Here is a 20,496-nt window from a genome sequence, read left to right on the forward strand (position 1 = left end):
AAAAGGAGGTCGTTATCTAGCTATATCTCTTCAGTTTTTGCGAATGGTCCTTTACGATGTCCAAAAAAAGTTGCCTGTGGCTGTTGTATTTTGGAGACTGCGAGGAGGATATCTTCTGATGTGATCAAAGTAACAATATTGTTTCTTATTGGGGTAATTTACAATTGAAGAGTCCTGGCTGTATATCAGTTAAAAATAGAGATGAATCCAGGGGGTACTGTATTTTAATGACCTCTGCACCGATGGAGGGGGCTTCAAAGGCCTCTGCATTAGGGTGGGGGACGCTGTGAAACTCTCCTGCCATTGTTAGGCTCAAGGGCTTTGACACCTCTCACTTCACACCTCAGTGCTAACTGATCTGATCTGTTCTGTCCTATGATCATAGGTAGTGACACCAGGGGTCGCACAGTATAATAATGTTTACAATTCACTTTTCCATTCTAACAACTTCACATATGTAGCAATAAAATTACAATTGATTACATGCAAGCTTATAATAGATACTTACTCTGTAACTCTCTCCGTGTGACGTAAACAATGATCCGATGTTACAGTTGAGACTGATACAGTTATCAGTTAGTTACAGACAGTTAGTTGAGACTGTCTCGCATTCCCATTGGTGGCTTTTAGTGGATTTTCGCTAGTTGCGCCTGGCTTGCTGAGACTGGCTGGACATAGGATTGGCTTACAGTGTTGTCAGTCATTTCACTTAGTTGAGACAATTGAGACAGAGAAGAATACGCTCCAGAAGCAGAGGGCACAAAATAAAGCAGGAAAAGTGTGCAGTAAGAGCATTTGTCCACAAACCACTACAATGCAGAAACTGTGAAGGAGTTGGCCTTGTTGCAAATGTTAAAGAAAATCTTAACCAGGGTGTCGATGGAGATAGAGATTGAATACTTCAAGAGAATCCAAGATGTGGTTGGTGCCCGTTGCCTAAACCGCATGGTGAATGGAGAAAAGGAAGAAAGTCTGTTGGTTCTATTGTTTTTTGATAAAGAGCATGTTATGTTAGGTTATGTCAAGTTAGCAGTAAGAGCATTTGTCCACAAACCACTACAAAGAAATAACTGTAAAGAATGTGACCATATTGCAAATGTTTACAGAAGATTGGAGTATATTGAAGATCGGCATGAAGAAGGTCAGTTGCAACTGTGGTGGGGATCATGATCCAGAGTTCTTGGAGTGCCCTGTAAGGGTGAAGGAGGTCAAGGTTGCAAAAGTAAGGGCGGTTCATAAGCTCCTACGTGGAGGCAATCAAAATAATTATAAAAGCAAGTGACGCTAGTGTTGATGTTATGGTAGTGGCAACACCCCAGCCATTAGTGAATGTTTGTCAGGCAAGAGGTCTGGACACGCTTAGTGTGGAAAAAGGTGGATTTTGTGGCATTTATTGTGGCGCTGTTATTAATTGTACTGCTAAGCTGCTGCAGAAAAGTTTCTGGGTCTGAAAGAATTCATGGCGATGGAAGAAGTGCCACCATCCGAGGCTCCTGAGCCTGTGTAGGGATCAGATTTAATTTTGTGATTTTAAAATAAGTAGTGTAGTATAAGGTAGTATACATTTTACTACCCCATAGAGAAGGTTGCAGCAATACACCTAATGCGTTGTAGTCTGCCAATAAACCTTTAAAAAAAAGGAAGTCTACATAATGAATACGTCCCAGTATTCGGGTCGTCACATCCACAAAGTCCACATCCACAAAGTCAGAATTATAGCTAAATTTCACCTCAATTTATTTCAAAAAAATGTATTCTTAAAATCTTATTTTAAACCTTACCTTAATCGCCCTGCTAACCTTATGCTTAAGCCTTAACCCTTCTCCTACAATTTCCGCTATTTTTTACAATATAACCAATTTTCATTTTGTAGATGTGGTAACTAGTGGCAACTCAGTAGTCGAGTAGAGCGGTGTGGACAGAGGAGGGATGGTGATGGGGATTTAAAAAGCTTGCCCCACTACCCAATTCAGTCTTCAATAGAGCCCCACAGTGGACATGTCATAATACCCATAAAATCTAGCAGTCAAACACGCAAATACCTCCAATCGTTTTTTTCACCATTCATTTTTCACATAGGGGATTTTAGAACCACTTCAAACAAGGTCTGTCTTTCATGTAGGCTTTCCCTGCCATGAGGTTTTGATAACTGTTTAAATCTCTCTCGGACAAGGTGATTTCTATTAATATATTGGCTCTATTTACTCTGATTAGAAAATGCTAATTAGCATCAAGGTAGACACGTCATCTCTAGCTGACAACTTTGCTTTGGGTTTCAAAGTGCAAGGACTGTCCAATGCAAGTCCACGTTCAACCAATAACCCTCTGCCTGGGACAGAATTCATAGTTGAGGACTTTATTCATAGCTTCTTTACCGACATCACTATGGTGAGTTTATACTTTATATAGCTTACAATTGCACCTTCATATTAGTGCATCATTTTGCTTTATTTGAACTAACTATAGCTAGCTATCAAGTGGCTGGACCAGTTTTCCCAAAAGTGAACAATGTGTAATGACAAATTTTGCTTGCTAGCCAACCAACAACGTCAATGCCGCTATCAAGCCAATCTACTAAGTGTACCTGAGTGAAATGTATGAAACTGATCATGATGACTAGATTTAATCTAATTTCACTGCGATTGGTTAGTCAACATGCAATAATACCTTTGTTGTGTTTAAATAAACAAGATCAGAACTGAGCCAGGTATAGGGTAAATTGTGCCATGGGGCAGGGTAAATTAAGCCACCTACAAATGTCTTTACTAAATGAAGTATTACCACTACCTTTTTAAAACCTTGTCTACCAGTCAAAGATTTGGACACGCCTACTCAAAGATTTGGACACGCCTACTCATTAAAGGTTTTCTTAATTCTTTACTATTTTCTACAATTGTAGAATAATAGTGAAGACATAAAAACTATAAAATAACACATATGGAATCATGTAGTAACTCAAAAAATGTGAAATAAATCAAAATATATTTTACATTGTGGCCTCCCGGGTGGCGCAGTGGTCTAAGGCACTGCATCGCTGTGCCACCAGAGACTCTGGATTCGAGCCCAGGCTCGGTCGAAGCCAGCCGCAACCGGGGGGTCCATGGGGTGATGTACAATTGGCCTAGCGTCGTCCGGGTAGGGATACCCTTGTCTCATCGTGCACTGGTGACTCCTGTGGCGGGCCGGTCACAGTGCACACTGACCGGGTCGCTAGGTGCACAGTGTTTCCTCCGACACGTTGGTGCGGCTGGCGTCCGGGTTGGATGCGCACTGTGTCTAAGAAGCAGTGCGGCTTGGTTGGGTTGTGTTTCGGAGGGTGCATGGCTCTCGACCTTTGTCTCTCTCGTACGAGAGTTGTAGAGATGAGACAAGATAGTAACTACTAACAATTTGATACCATGAAAAAGGGGGTAAAAACAATATTTTAGATTCTTCAAAGTAGCCACTGCTTTGCACACTCTTAGCATTCTCTCAACCAGCTTCACCGGGAATGCTTTTCCAACAGTCTTGAAGGAGTTCTCACATGCTGAGCACTTGTTGGCTGCTTTTCCTTCACTCTGCGGTCCAACTCATCCAAAACCATCTCAATTGGGTTGAGGTTGGGTGCTTGTAGAGGCCAGATCATCTGATTCAGCACTCCATCACTCACCTTCTTAGTCAAATAGCCCTTTTACCCCCTGGAGATGTGTTGGATCATTGTCCTGTTGAAAAACTAAAAAAGTCCCACTAAGCGCAAACCAGATGGGATGGCGTATCTCTGCAGAATGCTGTGGTAGCCATGCTGGTTAAGTATGCCTTGAATTTAAAAAAAAATCACAGACAGTCACCAGCAAAGCACCCCACACACCATCACACCTCCTCCTCCATGCTTCACGGAGGGAACCACACCTGCGGAGATCATTCGTTCACCTACTCTGTGTCTCGCAAAGACACGGTGGTTGGAACCAAAAATCTCAAATTTGGACTCATCAGACCAAATTACAGATTTTCACCGGTCTAATGTCCATTGCTCGTGTTTCTTCGCCAAGCAAGTCTCTTCTTCTTATTGGTGTCCTTTAGTAATGGTTTCTTTGCAGCAATTCAACCATGAAGGCCTGATTCATGCAACTCTGAAGAGTTGTGTTGAGATTTCTGTTACTTGAACTCTGTGAAGCATTTATTAGGGCTGCAATTTTCTGAGGCTGGTAACTCTAATGAACTTATTCTCTGCAGCAGATGTAACTCTGGGTCTTTCTTTCCTGTGGTGGTCCTCATGAGAGCCAGTTTCATCACAGCGCTTGATGGATTTTGCTACTGCACTTGAAGCAACTTTCAAAGTTCTTAAAATGTTCCGGATTGACTGACCTTCATGTTTTAACCTGTAGTGACACCCCATCCTGTGAACGGGACCGTTGTCATCATCTGACACTAATTAGCATAACGCAACGGACATAAATCTCCCTAGAAAATATTCCTATTCATGAAAATCACAAGTGAAATATATTGGAACACAGCTTAGCCTTTTGTTAATCACCCTGTCATCTCAGATTTTCAAAATATGCTTTACAGCCAACGCTAGACAAGCATGTCTGTAAGTTTAGCATAGCCTAGCATAGCATTATGCCTTGATAGCAGCAGGCAACCTTGTCACGGAAATCAGAAAAGCAATCAAATTAAATCGTTTACCTTTGATGAACTTCGGATGTTTTCACTCACGAGACTCCCAGGTAGACAGCCAAAGTTCATTTTTTCCCAAAATATTATTTTTGTAGGTGAAATAGCTCTGTTTGTTCTTCACGTTTGGCTGAGAAATCGCCTGGAAATTGTGGTCACCACAACACCGAAAAATATTCAAAATTAGCTCCATAATATACAGAAACATGGCAAACGTTGTTTAGAATTTTTTTATAATATCTATTCGATAATATATCCGTTGGGACAATTCGTTTTTCACTAGGACCGATTGGAGTAATGGCTACCTCTGTATTTTACGCGAGAATCTCTCTCGGAGCCACCATGTGACCACTTACGCAATGTGGCCGCCTACGGCTATTCTTCAACAGAAATGCGTAAAACTGCGTCACAATGCTGTAGACACCTTGGGGAATACGTAGAAAGCGTAAGCTCGTTGATGGTACATTCACAGCTGAATAGGGAGTCATTGGAACGCAGCGCTTTCAAAACCTGGGGCACTTCCGGATTGGATTTTTCTCAGGCTTTCGCCAGCAACATCAGTTCTGTTATACTCACAGACGATATCTTTACAGTTTTGGAAACGTTAGAGTGTTTTCTATCCAAAGCTGTTAATTATATGCATATTCTAGCATATTTTCCCCATTAATTTAGAATGTTTGGTTATGAAAATGTTTATAATTCATTAAATATAATATACATTCATATCATTCTCACTCCAAGTGGAAATGTTGTTTGGAGAACTCACCAGTAGTGGTGCATGGGTAAAATCATTGGGGAAGCCAAGCCCCCACCTACCACCAAGCCATTTTACAGCCTATGTGTTGTGATAATTACATTGTTTGCTCTATAACCTGTTGATTCATATGCCTTGTGACCATGACATATAGTCCTAAAGGCCGAGATAATAAGAAGACACAGTGGCAGAATAAACGTTAGCTAGTTAAGATTAGCCTTCTACATCTAGCTACATATTGAACTTCCATCCTCTCAGGCCAGGGGCATAACAATGTATGAATTAATGGTTGGATCAGAATCGCCGTTATAGCCATTGGCCAGTAAGCCCCCACCTACCACCAAGCCATTTTACAGCCTATGTGTTGTGATAATTACATTGTTTGCTCTATAACCTGTTGATTCATATGCCTTGTGACCATGATATATAGTCCTAAAGGCCGAGATAATAAGAAGACACAGTGGCAGAATAAACGTTAGCTAGTTAAGATTAGCCTTCTACATCTAGCTACATATTGAACGTTGATCCTCTCAGGCCAGGGGCATAAAAATGTATGAATTAATGGTTGGATCAGAATCGCCGTTATTGCCATTGGCCAGTACGGAGAATTAAGTAAAACTACAATTCCAAATCCCTATCTCCATTCTTGGCTAATTTAGGAAAGGGCCAATTTTAGCTAGTTAGCGACCTGAGGACAACAACACAATGAGATGCAACAATTCAAGTTGTTTCTGTCACTGACAGTATGCTCTCAATGCGATTTGTTAGGAGTGACACCAAAATCCAAGCTGGCTTCCCTTTACACTTTTTTTTGGTGCGCCAGGACCATTCACTGTTGAGCTTGCTCAGTTTAGCTCAACACTCATTGGCACATTTTTTAATACTTTTTTTTATCAAGGCCAAATGCTCACTGGCTTCTCTTGCGTTCATTGGTACAGGCATCAACGATGTCATACTTGTTTGGACCAGACAGCATCAGATAGATGGCCTACATGTAGAGGGACAGAGTGGCGCTATTTCGCTCGTTTGGATGCTTTCTCCTGCGAGATAGATTCAGCCTCTTGCAAATTGAAGGAAAACTATGAAACACAGAGATGAAAGATATATTATTTTATTTAAAAATATATATATTATTCAATTTTGGGGGGGAAGCCTGGCTTCCCTTGGTATCCATGAATACACGCCACAAACTGCACTCACACTTGTGATAAAGGACATTTGTTTTATTTAATTACATTTAACCAGTTTACTGTTAATTTCTTCCTTGTCTTTGTTTGGAGAGCATGTGTCCAGCTTTTGTCAAACTCATTCAATGGAGGGCCTAGTGTCTGCTGGTTTTTGTTTTTTTCCTTTCAATTATGACCTAGACAACTAGCTGAGGAGAGTTCCTTACTAATCAGTGACCTTAATTAATCATTCAAGTCCAAGGGAGGAGCAAATCCCGCAGACACTTGGCCCTCCTTGGAATGAGTTTGACACGTGCTATATGTGATAACTTTTTTTCTTCAAAACATTTAATTTGATCAGCGTTGCTGACTTTATTAAAAACTCTTAATCTGATGGATTTTGGATGTCTTTGGTCTCATGTATTATTTGTTCGAGGTCCTATTCACCTTATTTAACCTCTACGAGATCGCACCTCTGAAGGTAAATAATGTACTTCCATTCAGTAATCTTGCTCTGATTTGTCATCCTGAGGGTCCCAAATATAAAATGTAGTATATCTTTTGATAAAAATCCATATTTATATTCAAATGTAGGAACTGGGTTCTATAGTTTGAACCCCTGCAATACTATGGAAGGTAGCTAGCTTGCTGGCTTTTTGTTTATCATAACTTGCCCTTTCTATGACTGATACGTTTGATGTTAACTAGCTCGCTAATTGTGATGATACCATATCACTGACCAGAACTAATAACGATAACTATTACAACATGCACACACGGTTCTGAGGTAGGTACAGTGAGGTAGGTACAGAATCAAGGTGAGATGTACAGTCAAATAGGAAATTACCAATAACCTAAACCTATTAGTTAAAAGGGATCTGTGTAAACTAGTCCCCTGTGAACACCATGTAAACTAGTGTTCTGCACTGTAATTGACTATTCTAACAGTAGTTTTTGGTTGAAGGTGCAGAATGCTGTGTGTGGAGGGTTGACAGGGGTGTCCTGTACAGATGAGCAAAGCCAGTGGAACTCGGGGACACAGCGGTATTTAGCTCCAAAAAGGTTGACCAAGATCTGTTTCAAATGTCACAAACCAAGTGATGAGTTCTCTGACAGCACCCTGGCCGCTTCTACATCTCTACCTCCAACTCCTAGCGTACCACTCCCACAACGAACTTAAGAAGAGTTTGAAAGGGGCCAATGTTCTAGTGGGGAGCCTTCTGCACAAGTGCATCAAAGCTAAACCAAACAGTCATCAAGTTTCAGAAGCAATCACACAGCTACAGCAGCCTCATGGTGAGCACGGCATCAACATGCAGTGTCATAAATGCTTGTCATTTTATGATGTTTATGTTAAGATGGAGGAGTGTAAATGTGCCAGCTTAGAGGAGGTCACTAATGCACAGAGTGCCTCCCATGTGTGGTATGACGCACGTAATCTTCAGATCACTGGTAGCTCCGCAAAGAAGGTTCCTGTGCGCACCTCAACAAATCCAGACAAATTTGTGCAGGAGCATCTCTTCCCCAGGTCCCATGGGAACTCAGCATCCACATATAGTAAGGAGAATGAGCAGGTGGCCTACACATGGATGGAGAGCTGTGGGTTTAGTCTGGAGAGTAGAGGCACAGTAGTGAGCGTCAAGGAGCCATGGCTTTCTGCAAGCCCAGATAGTGTTAAACTCTCAAGAACATCTAGACATCACATGCCCTGTTCTGAGTAAGAAGTGTCAGTCTCTGACTGAACTGTTCTCTGGCAAACTCACTGATGGATGGGGTTCCTCAGCTGCAACCTAATGGAGCCCGTGGGTACAACATGTAGGTGCAAATGGGTATTTTCTGCACAGGACTGGAGAGATGCAAACTGCTGTCTGGGCTCCATCCGAGCAGGTTGTTATTGATGTGCCTTTTGATCTACAATGGCGCCAACAATTTATAGATGGTTACTGTTTTACGGGCTCCTAACCAATTGTGCTATTTTGTGTGTTTTTTTTTGTTGCATGGTTTGTAACTTATTTTGTACATAATGTTTCTGACACAGTCTCTTATGACCGAAAAGTGCTTCTGGATATCAGAAAAGCATTTACTCACCTCGAACTGGACAAATATTTTTTCTTTAACGAGTCGGACGCAAAGGATGTACTGCTAATACCGGACCAGGCCCAAATCCCCGACATTCTCATGAAGAATAGCCGCCGATACAAGGGACGCAGGTCCAGGGGCCTTGTCAGAATTTGTTGGTGAGTGGGTAACCCGCCTCTACCATTTGTCCTATTGGCCAACGTGCAATCAATGGAGAATGAACTGGATGAGCTCCATTCAAGACTATCCTACCAACGGGACATTAAAAACTGTAATATCTTACGTTTCACCGAGCTGTGGCTGAACGACAGTGGTGGAAAAAGCACATAACTGTTATACTTGAGTAAAAGTAAAAATACCTTAATAGAAAATGACTCAAGTAAAAGTGAAAGTCACCCAGTAGAATCCTACTTGAGTAAAAGTTTTAAAAAGTATTTTGTTTTTAATTTTGTATATTTAAGTATCAAAAGTAAATGTAATTGCTAAAATTGACTTAAATATTAAATGTAAAAGTATGAATCATTTCAAATTCCTTACATTAATTCAAATCAAATTGTATTTGTCACATGCACCGAATACAACAGGTGTAGTAGACCTTAGAGTGAAATGCTTACTTACAAGCCCTTAACCGACAATGCAGTTTTAAGAAAATACCTAAACAAGTAAGAGATAAAAGTAACAAATAATTAAAGAGCAGCAGTAATATAACAATAGGTGAGGCTATATACAGGGGGTACCGGTACAGAGTCAATTTGCGGGGGCAGCGGTGTCATGGTAATTGAGGTAATATGTATATATAGGTAGAGTTATTAAAGTGACTATGCATAGATAATAACAGAGTAGCAGCAGTGTAGAACAGGGGGGGGGGGCATGCAAATAGTCTGGGTAGCCATTTGATTAGATTAAGCAAACCAGACGGCATGATTTCTTGTTTTTTAATTTTACGGAGAGCCAGGGGGCACACTCCAACACTCAGACAATTTACAAATGAAGTATTTGTGTTTAGTGAGTCCGCCAGATCAGAGACAGTGGGGATGATCTGGGATGTTATATTGATAAGTGCGGGAATTGGACAATTTTCCTGTCCTGCTAAGCATAAAACAGTACTTTTGGGTGTCAGGGAAAACGTATGGAGTAAAAAGTACATTATTTTCTTTAGGAATGTAGTGTAGTAAAAGTAAAAGTTGTCCAAAAATATAAATAGTAAAGTACAAATACCCCAAAAACTGTTGAAGTAGTAGGCCTACTCTAAAGTATATTTTAAGGTGTAGAATGTCCCATATTCCTGGTTTTGACCCAGGCAGCCTGGGTTCGACTCCTGGTATGGGAACAAGTGTTTTGGGATCCCGAGTGGCGCAGCGGTCAAAAGCACTGCATCTCAGTGCAAGTGGCGACACCACAGTATCTCGTTCGAATCCAAGCTGAATCACATCCAGTCGTGATTGGGAGTCCCATAGTTCAGCGCACAATTGACCCAGCGTCGTCTGTGTTTGGCCGGGGTAGGCCGTCGTCTTAACTTACTTTAAAAAATAATATATTTCATAAGTACTTTACACCACTGCCTGCAAATCACTGACGTCATGATTTGTTCCGAGTTCCCCGTTATCTTGAAAGCACCAACAATTATATTCAACCTCCTCCCTTGAACCAGGAAATTGTCGTGGTGTGCCGGTGTCTATTTCGCCTATTTGTGCAGTCATAGGGTGGCTAGATTGATATATGTGTGTATCACATTTTTACCATCGTTATATCGTATGTCTTCTATTTTCTACTCCGGCTACTCATCCAAAACCAAATATCTAGCTTGGGAGAGAGGATTTGCAGTCCCGCCAAACAATGAGGTAAATTAAGTCCGTGGAAAATCTGTTTTGTCTAATTGCTTGTTTTTGTTTCAATATGCTACGTTACAATGTCGCGCTTTAAACATTGGTGTTAATTGTCTTGATTCTTTATTTAAATTGGAACAAGGGTAGATTAACGTTTGTCATAGTTTTTTTTCTCTCGAAATAACGAAATTCACGACAAAGAGCCAACGAACATGATTTATGGTTGGGCTATGCACTTGTGTGTAAAATAGTGCGAATGTAGACTATCGGTGTTTTATAGCTGTCGATAAAACATTGCCATACTCTGATGTATTTACCATATTCAGATGACTAGTTTTTGAATGTAGACATGGAATAACATTTCGTTTATTTATAAGTAGATTTCTCCGAACCTTTTTTATAATTTGGTTTATTCTACTGGATAGGATAGAACTGCTCTGCTGTTCAGAATTCAAATACACTACAATTGCCAAAACCCGATTGTTCAGACTATTTATAGACCTAATAGAGTAGCGTAGCAATATTGGCAGATTTAGAGGTTTCGAGTAAACATTTTCCAACACCAATTAGTTACAGTAGACCCATGCAGTTTAGTTTTAATTGCAAAATAGTGGCCTACATTCCCCCTTCCAGGCTAGGTATGGGCCAAAAGAAAGCTTTTAAATTTAAAGCTTTTTAATTCTGATTAAAAATAACCGAAGTTCTTGACACTGAGAAGGTATTAGGACACATGGGGGTACTTGGCCTATCCACAGGGGGTACCTGAGAAGACTCATGAGACCATAGGTTTACTGCACGACTGAATACTTCAGGGATACTCTGGGCAGAGCAAAATTCAGTTAGTGGTGCAGTAACTGAAAAAGGTTGGGAACCATTTATGTAGCATAACACAATATAACGTTGTAGTAGGCCTACTGCAGGTTAGGTGTAATTGCTTTTCTTATTTTTTATTTGTTTAATTTATTTAACCTTTATTAAACTAGGCAAGTCAGTTAAGAACAAATGATTATTTATAATGACTGCCTACCAAAAGGTCTCTTGCGGGGACAGGGGCTGGGATAAAAAAAAAAAATCCTATATATATATATATATATACATACACTCTACCGATCAAAAGTTTTAAAACACCTACTCATTCAAGGGTTTTTCTTTATTTTTACTATTATTCTACATTGTAGAATAATAGTGAAGACATAAACAATGAAATAACACATATGGAATCATGTAGTAACCAAAAAAAATTAAAAACAAATCCAAATATGTTTGATATTTTTCAAATAGCCACCCTTTGCCTTGATGACAGCTTTGCACACTCTTGGCATTCCGGCTTCACCTCGAATGCTTTTCCAACAGTCTTGAAGGAGTTCCCACATATGCTGAGCACTTGTTGGCTGCTTTTCCTTCACTCTGCGGTCCAACTCATCCCAAACCATCTCAATTGGGTTGAGGTCAGGGGATTGTGGAGAATAGGTCATCTGATGCAGCACTCCATCACTGTCCTTCTTGGTCAAATAGACCTTACACAGCCTGGAGGTGCGTTGGGTCATTGTCCTGTTGAAAAACAAATGATAGTCCCACTAAGCCCAAACCAGATGGGATGGCGTATTGCTGCAGAATGCTGTGGTAGTGATGATGGTTAAGTGTACCTTGAATTCTAAATAAATCACTGACAGTGTTACCAGCAAAGCACCATCACACCACTCCCTCCATGCTTCACATTGGGAACCACACATGAGGAGATCATCTGTTAACCTACTCTGTATCTCAAAGTCACGGCGGTTGGAACCAAACATATCAAATTCGGACTCATCAGACCAAAGGACAGATTTCCACCGGTCTAATGTCCATTGCTCGTGTTTCTTGGCCCAAGCAAGTCTCTTCTTCTTATTGGTGTCCTTTAGTAGTGGTTTCTTTGCAGCAATTTCCCCATGAAGGCTTGAACACATTCTCCTCTGAACAGTTGAAGTTGAGATGTGTATGTTACTTGAACTCTGTGAAGCATTTATTGGGGCTGCAATTTCTGAGGTTGGTAACTCTAATGAACTGATCCTCTGCAGCAGAGGTAACTCTTGGTCTTCCTTTCCTGTGGCGGGTCCTCATGAGAGACAGTTTCATCACAGGACTTGATGGTTTTTGTGATTGCACTTGAAGAAACTTTCAAAGTTCTTTAAGTTTCCCGGATTGACTGACCTGCATGTTTTTAAGTAATGATGGACTTTTGTTTTTCTTAGCTTACTTCTTTTGCCATAATATTTACAAAATAGGGCTATCTTCTGTATACCACCCCTACCTTGTCACAACACAACTGATTGGCTCAAACACATTAAGAAGGAAATAAATTCCACAAATGAACTATTATTAACAAGGAACACCTGTTAATGAAATGCATTCCATTCCAGGTGACTACCTCATGAATCTGGTTGAGAGAATGCCAAGAGTGTGCTAAGCTGTCAAGGCAAAGGGTGGCTACTTTGAAGAATCTCAAATTGGATTTGTTTTAACACTTTTTTTGGTTACTACAGGATTCAATATGTGTTATTTCATAGTTTTGATGTCTTCAATATTATTCTACAATGTAGAAAATAGTCAAAATAAAGAAACCCTTGAATGAGTAGTTGTTTCCAAACCTTTCACTGGTAGTGTATACACACTACCGTTCAAAAGTTTGAGGTCACTTAGAAATGTCCTTGTTTTTGAAAGAAGATCCAGAAAAAATTGTCAATTTTAAAATAACATCAAATTGATCAGAAATACAGTGTACACATTGTTAATGTTGTAAATGACTATTGTAGCTGGAAATGGCAGATTTTTAATGGAATATCTACAGTGGTAAGAAAAAGTATGTGAACCCTTTGGAATTACCTGGATTTCTGCAAAAATTGATCATCAAATTTGATCTGATCTTTATCTAAGTCACAACAATAGACAACAATAGTGTACTTACAATAATTTGTGTGTTATTAGTTTATTTTTCTTGACTATATTGAATACATCATTTAAACATTCACAGTGTAGGTTGGAAAAAGTATGAGACGAGATGTTGGTTAGAGTTGCCTTGCCCTATAAAAAAATACTCCTCTTCACGCCTATGTGAGATACAATCACACACACACATGTGGTCAAATTTGTTGGTACCCCACCATAAAAAATGAAGAATGCACCATTTTCTCTGAGATAACTTAACTGACAAAAGTAATTGGTGTCCACCATAGTTTATTCCATATTTAATATAAATCAAACATTGATTAGATTTTTTTTATTCAACATAATATTGTAAATAATAAAACAATTGAAAATGGCATGGACAAGAATGATGGGACCCATAACCTAATATTTTGTTGCACAACCTTTAGAGGCAATCACTGCAATCAAACGTTTTCTGTAGCTCTCAATGATACTTCTGCACCTGTTAACAGGTGGTTTGGCCCACTCTTCCTGAGCAAACTGAGCAAACTGCTCCAGCTGTCTCAGGTTTGATGGGTGCCTTCTCCAGATTGCAAGTTTCAGCTCTTTCCATAGATGTTTGATAGGATTCAGATCAGGACTCATAGAAGGCCACTTCAGAATAGTAAAATGTTTTGTTCTTATCCATTCTTGAGTGCTTTTAGCTGTGTGTTTTGGGTCATTATCCTGTTGGAGGACCTATGACCTGTGACTGAGACAGGGGTGGGGCTTTGGATCCCTACTGGCTGTATGCGAACGAGTGATGCGCGTTTGGACCAATTCTGTCTGTATCCAAGGCTCAGCCAATCGTTCACGAAACAACAGGATGCAGCATGTGACTGAAGAGAGAAGGGACAACCAATTTGCTAGTTACAGCATCAGCGTGCGCTCTGGAAAGACAGCGGGAGAGTATAAAGTCAGTTTGCCAGTTACAGCAACGTGTCAATAACAACGTGAACAATAACAAAGAGGTAGGTGAGAAGCCTGACCAAGGAGACAGGGGTGAGAAGGTGATGAAGCTTACTTCATGAGCTATAACTGAAAAACAACTGGCATTTGAAAAGTTTGAGGTCAGGGAGAAAGTGTGGTGGAACAAGTATTGTTAGCATTGCTAAGTATCTTGCTAGCTGGATCGAAGTATCCGTTAGCTAGCCAGAGAAATGTTGAGCAACATTAGCCAACTTAACTGATCAAATAATTGAGTTTATGGTGTGAAAATTAGCTGACTAATAAAGTCAGACGGCTAACGTTAGTAACCTAACCAATTGGCTATAGTATTAACTTGTATACGACTCCTTGCCGTTCTGCAAGTTATAACGCAACGCGTAAGTTGCTTACTGGACCCTGGAAATCTGGGTGAAATGTTAATTAGCTAACGAACGGATGTTTTCCCTAAAGTGTGTGGTTCATTTTCAGAATGAGAGAATTAGGTGAAAAAGAGACGTTGCTTGTTAAGAAAGTGGATTCGGGGATGAAGTGTAGCTAGAGCTGGTCCTGGCTTAAGCTGGATGCCACCAGAGGTGAAATGAACACCACACACGTTCCCTCTTTCTCACATTTTCAATACAGTTCAGTGGATAAAAAGGGGTATGTCAGGTGTACTTAGCATTTAGCTCGAATTTCTGCATCACATCACTGAAGTGTAAGAGGCCTCCAATTGTATTTAATGGACTGGATCTTTATACACTGCTCAAAAAAATAAAGGGAACACTTAAACAACACAATGTAACTCCAAGTCAATCACACTTCTGTGAAATCAAACTGTCCACTTAGGAACAACACTGATTGACAATAAATTTCACATGCTGTTGTGCAAATGGAATAGACAACAGGTGGAAATTATAGGCAATTAGCAACACACCCCCAATAAAGGAGTGGTTCTGCAGTTTGTGACCACAGACCACTTCTCAGTTCCTATGCTTCCTGGCTGATGTTTTGATCACTTTTGAATGCTGCCGGTGCTTTCACTCTAGTGGTAGCATGAGACAGAGTCTACAACCCACGCAAGTGGCTCAGGTAGTGCAGCTCATCCAGGATGGCACATCAATACGAGCTGTGGCAAGAAGGTTTGCTGTGTCTGTCAGCGTAGTGTCCAGAAGATGGAGGCGCTACCAGGAGACAGGCCAGTACATCAGGAGACGTGGAGGAGGCCATAGGAGGGCAACAACCCAGCAGCAGGACCGCTACCTCCGCATTTGTGCAAGGAGGAGCAAGAGGAGCACTGCCAGAGCCCTGCAAAATGATCTCCAGCAGGCCACAAATGTGCATGTGTCTGCTCAAACGGTCAGAAACAGACTCCATGAGTGTGGTATGAGGGCCCGACGTCCACAGGTGGGGGTTGTGCTTACAGCCCAACACCGTGCAGGACGTTTGGCATTTGCCAGAGAACACCAAGATTGGCATATTCGCCACTAGCGCCTTGTGCTCTTCACAGATGAAAGCAGGTTCACAGGTTCACACTGAGCACATGTGACAGACGAGTCTGGAGTGGATAAAAAGGGGTATGTCAGGTGTACAGCGGCATTTCTTTCTTCATGTGCTCGACAGAGGTAGCCTGACTGCCATTAGGTACCGAGATGAGATCCTCAGACCCCTTGTGAGACCATATGCTGGTGCGGTTGGCCCTGGGTTCCTCCTAATGCAAGACAATGCTAGACCTCATGTGGCTGGAGTGTGTCAGCAGTTCCTGCAAGAGGAAGGCATTGATGCTATGGACTGGCTCGCCCGTTCCCCAGACCTGAATCCAATTGAGCACATCTGGGACATCATGTCTCGCTCCATCCACCAACGCCGCGTTGCACCACAGACTGTCCAGGAGTTGGCGGATGCTTTAGTCCAGGTCTGGGAGGAGATCCCTCAGGAGGCCATCCACCACCTCACCAGGAGCATGCCCAGGCGTTGTAGGGAGGTCATACAGGCACGTGGAGGCCACACACCCTACTGAGCCACATTTTGACTTGTTTTAAGGACATTACATCAAAGTTGGATCAGCCTGTAGTGTGGTTTTCCACTTTCATTTTGAGTGTGACTCCAAATCCAGACCTCCATGGGTTGATAAATTTGATTTCCATTGATACATTTTGTGTAATTCTGTTGTCAGCACATTCAACTATGTAAAGAAAAAAGTATTTAATAAGAATATTTCATTCATTCAGATCTAGGATGTGTTATTTTAGTGTTCCCTTTATTTTGTTGAGCAGTGTATATACCACTTAGATCCTGTTTCAGTAATAATTAAATCAGACTTTCTTGTTACGTGTCCGACAATCTACCATTTATATAGGAGTGGTTAAAACATGCTAATAATGGTCCTCTGAGTATATAAAAATAAGTTTGCTATACCTCCACTGGTATGCCATCCAGCCCTGGAGTTTTCCTGGACTTAAATGCTTTAATTGAATCAAGAAGTTCCTTCTCTGTAATTTGGCCATCACATGAGTCTTTCTGTACACATGTTAATTTTACATTATTAATAGGAAACAAATCCATATAATTAGCTTCGGTTAGTGGAGATGGAGGAGACTGAAACGAAAACAACATGCTTAAACTACTTTACTTCCTCTTTCAAAGTATCATTCAGTGAATAAGGAGTGACTCCATCATTTGTAACAAGTTTCAGTAAAACATTTTTGGTAGCATTTCTATGTTGAAGATTGAAAAATAATTTGGTGCATTTTTCCCCATATTCCAACCAGTTCGCTTTTTTTGGATAATATATTACACTGGTTCTTTCTTGAATAAGTTCTTCCATTTCTTTTTGTTTTTCCTCTAACTTACTCTGAACCTCTATGGTACAGTTTTTATTGCTATGTATCTGTACTGTTAATATGGACTCTTTTGACCTAAATTGCTTTTGTTTTATAGATGAGTACTGAGTTGTATGGCCTCTAAAGGCACATTTAAAAGTGTCCCATACACTAGTACCGAGCTAAAAATCCTTCTTTAAATCTGTCATCTACTGATTGATGAGACATCAATAAGGGATCATAACTTTCACCTGATCAGTCAATGCCATGGAAATATGTTGTATATGTCGGAAAAAGTCAGTTATACATTTTTCTGTCCTAGTTAAAAACAAGTTATCATCTAGTAGGCTTTGATTAAATTTCCAATATCCTCGCCCATGTGGAAATTATGTAAAAGTACTATAAACTCAGCAAAAAAAAAGAAGCGTCCTCTCACTGTCAACTGTGTTTATTATCAGCAAACTTAACTTGTGTAAATATGTGTATGAACATAAGATTCAACAACTGAGACATAAACTGAGCAAATTCCACAGACATGTAACTAACAGAAATGGAATAATGTGGCCCTGAACAAAGGGGGGTCAAAATCAAAAGTAACAGTCAGTATCTGGTGTGGCCACCGGGTGCATTAAGTACTGCAGTGCATCTCCTCCTCTTGGACTGCACCAGATTTTCCAATTCTTGCTGTGAGATGTTACCCCACTCTTCAACCAAGGCACCTGCAAGTTCTCGGACATTTCTGGGAGGAATAGCCCTAGCACTCACGCTCCGATCTAACATGTCCCAGGCGTGCTCAATGGGAATGAGATGCGGGCTCTTCGGTGGCCATGGCAAAACACTGACATTCCTGCCTTGCAGGAAATCACACACAGAACGAGCAGTATGGCTGGTGGCATTGTCATACTGGAGGGTCATGTCAGGATGAGCCTGCAGGAAGGGTACCACATGAGAGAGGGGGATGCCTTCCCTGTTACGCACAGTGTTGAGATTGCCTGCAATGACACCTGTCCCGCAGGTGTGATGTTCGGATGTACCAATCCTGTGCAGGTGTTGTTACACGTGGTCTGCCACTGCAAGGACGATCAGCTGTCCATCCTGTCTTAGGCGTCTCACAGTACGGACATTGCAATTTATTGCCCTGGCCACATCTGCAGTCCTCATGCCTCCTTGCAGCATGCCTAAGGCACATTCACGCAGATGAGCAGGGACGCTGGGCATCTTTCTTTTGGTGTTTTCAGTAGAAAGGCCTCTTTAGTGTCCTAAGTTTTCATAACTGTGACCTTAATTGCCGACCGTCTGTAAGCTGTTAGTGTCTTAATGACCGTTCCACAGGTGCATGTTCATTAATTGTTTATGGTTCACAAGCATGGGAAACAGTGTTTAAACGCGTTACAATGAAGATCTGTGAAGTTATTTTACAAATGATCTTTGAAAGACAGGGTCCTGAAAAGGAGACGTTTATTTTTTTTCTGAGTTTATATATGCCAATTATGTGATGGTCCGACCGCATTCTGTCCCCTATCAACACTTAAAAAAAAAAAAAACTTTTGGTGCCAGAGAGAATGACATAAGAAAGTAATCCTCCGCCATGTATCTCTCACTAGGTCAGGGTATTTCAGCCTCCATATATCCACTAATTCCAATATATCCATGACATTCATGATTTCCTTAAGTACCTGAGGTTGATCATTTGTACTGTGATTTCCTTTATGATCCATAGAGGTATTTAAAACCGTATTATAATCTCCCACAATAATAATTGAGCATTGTGTTGCTTGTAGGTCTGATAAATTATTAGTTTTGCAAAGAAGCGTGGATCATCATTATTTGGTCCATTAACGTTAATGACCCATATCTGTTTATGGTCCAATAACAGTGAAAATCATCCATCTACCTTGAGGATCTGTTTGGACAATTAGCACACTGTTAATTAATATGATCACCCCTTTTTGAATTCCTTTGCCCACGGGATACATTTATTTCACCCCCCCCCCCCCCCCCGTCCTTTTTAAACAAAACTTCATCTAAAATTGTTGAATGAGTTTCCTGTAAACAATAGATATTATATTCCTTCTCTTTCAACCAGGTAAGTCTGATCATCTTTTCTAATTATCTGCTAAGCCATTACAATTATAACTGGCTATACTTAATACACCAATTACGATAATGAGGCACAAGTTTAAATTCTATTTATCATAATATGTTTGTAAACCTAACATGATTGAGTTTCTATTGCTACTAAGTAAACCTCCAATTGGTCCCCACTATTCCACCCACTAAAACCCCTCCCCATCCCGAGTTGGGTTGTCATCCCAATGATTGGCAGATCCCCGGATCCCAAGGCCCCTGAGACACTGGGACCCATCCTTCGAAAAGAGCACACAATGACACCCGCAGAACAACCACCAAAAGCATTTCCATCGACCTCACCTCGATTTGTATTATTTATATATATTTATTAGAGGTCGACCGATTAATCGGGATGGCCGATTTAATTAGGGACGATTTCAAGTTTTCATAACAATCGGAAATCTGTATTTTTGGACACCGATTTGGCCAATTAAAAAATAAATAATAATATTACACCATTATTTAATCTTTATTTAAATAGGCAGGTCAGTTAAGAACACATTCTTATTTTCAATGACGGCCTAGGAATGGTGGGTTAACTGTCTTGTTCAGGGGCAGAACGACGGATTTTTACCTTGTCAGCTCGGGGAGTCAATCTTGCAACCTTACAGTTAACTAGTCCAACGCTCTAACCACCTGCCTCACGAGGAGCCTGCCTGTTAATCGAATGCAGTAAGCCAAGGTAAGTTGCTAGCTAGCATTAAACTTATCTTATCAAAAACAATCAATCAATCATAATCACTAGTTAACTACACATGGTTGAAGATATTACTAGTTTATCTAGCGTGTCCTGCGTTGCATATAATCGATGCGGTGCGTATTTGCGAAAAAGGACTGTCGTTGCTCCAATGTGTACCTAACCATAAACATCAATGCCTTTCTTAAAATCAATACACAGAAGTATACATTTTTAAACTGCATATTTAGCACACAACCACTCATACACACTCAACCCCTATACACTCAGATGCTCAACAGTTGCACCATTCCAGAGCCCAACTCAAGAAAGGTCTTGATTTACGAATGCATATACAGTTGCAGCTGTATGAGAAGGCCTGCAAAAATGGGCAGAAATGGGGAGATTTGATTAACCATTGGGTGATTAACTTCCCCTGAAACACCCACACATGGTCCCCCGTTGTGACCATATTCCCAAGCATCTCCGTGCAGTCAAACCTTTGATGATTTTGTGCCACCGA

General features: G+C 40.7%; 1 protein-coding gene across 1 annotated transcript in view; it reads left to right on the forward strand.

The window, feature by feature from the left end:
• The first annotated feature begins 10,358 nt into the window (after positions 1 to 10,358).
• The window catches only part of LOC139420772 (vasodilator-stimulated phosphoprotein-like), a 35,854-nt gene continuing 25,716 nt past the window's right edge, over positions 10,359 to 20,496 (forward strand). The window contains exon 1 of the mRNA XM_071171004.1: positions 10,359 to 10,493. Coding sequence (XP_071027105.1) covers positions 10,489 to 10,493 — 5 coding nt within the window. The 5' untranslated portion in view covers positions 10,359 to 10,488. The remainder of the gene's footprint in view (positions 10,494 to 20,496) is intronic.

This window comes from Oncorhynchus clarkii, chromosome 12 (genome assembly GCF_045791955.1).
Source record: "Oncorhynchus clarkii lewisi isolate Uvic-CL-2024 chromosome 12, UVic_Ocla_1.0, whole genome shotgun sequence".
In the NCBI taxonomy this organism is placed as follows: domain Eukaryota; kingdom Metazoa; phylum Chordata; class Actinopteri; order Salmoniformes; family Salmonidae; genus Oncorhynchus; species Oncorhynchus clarkii.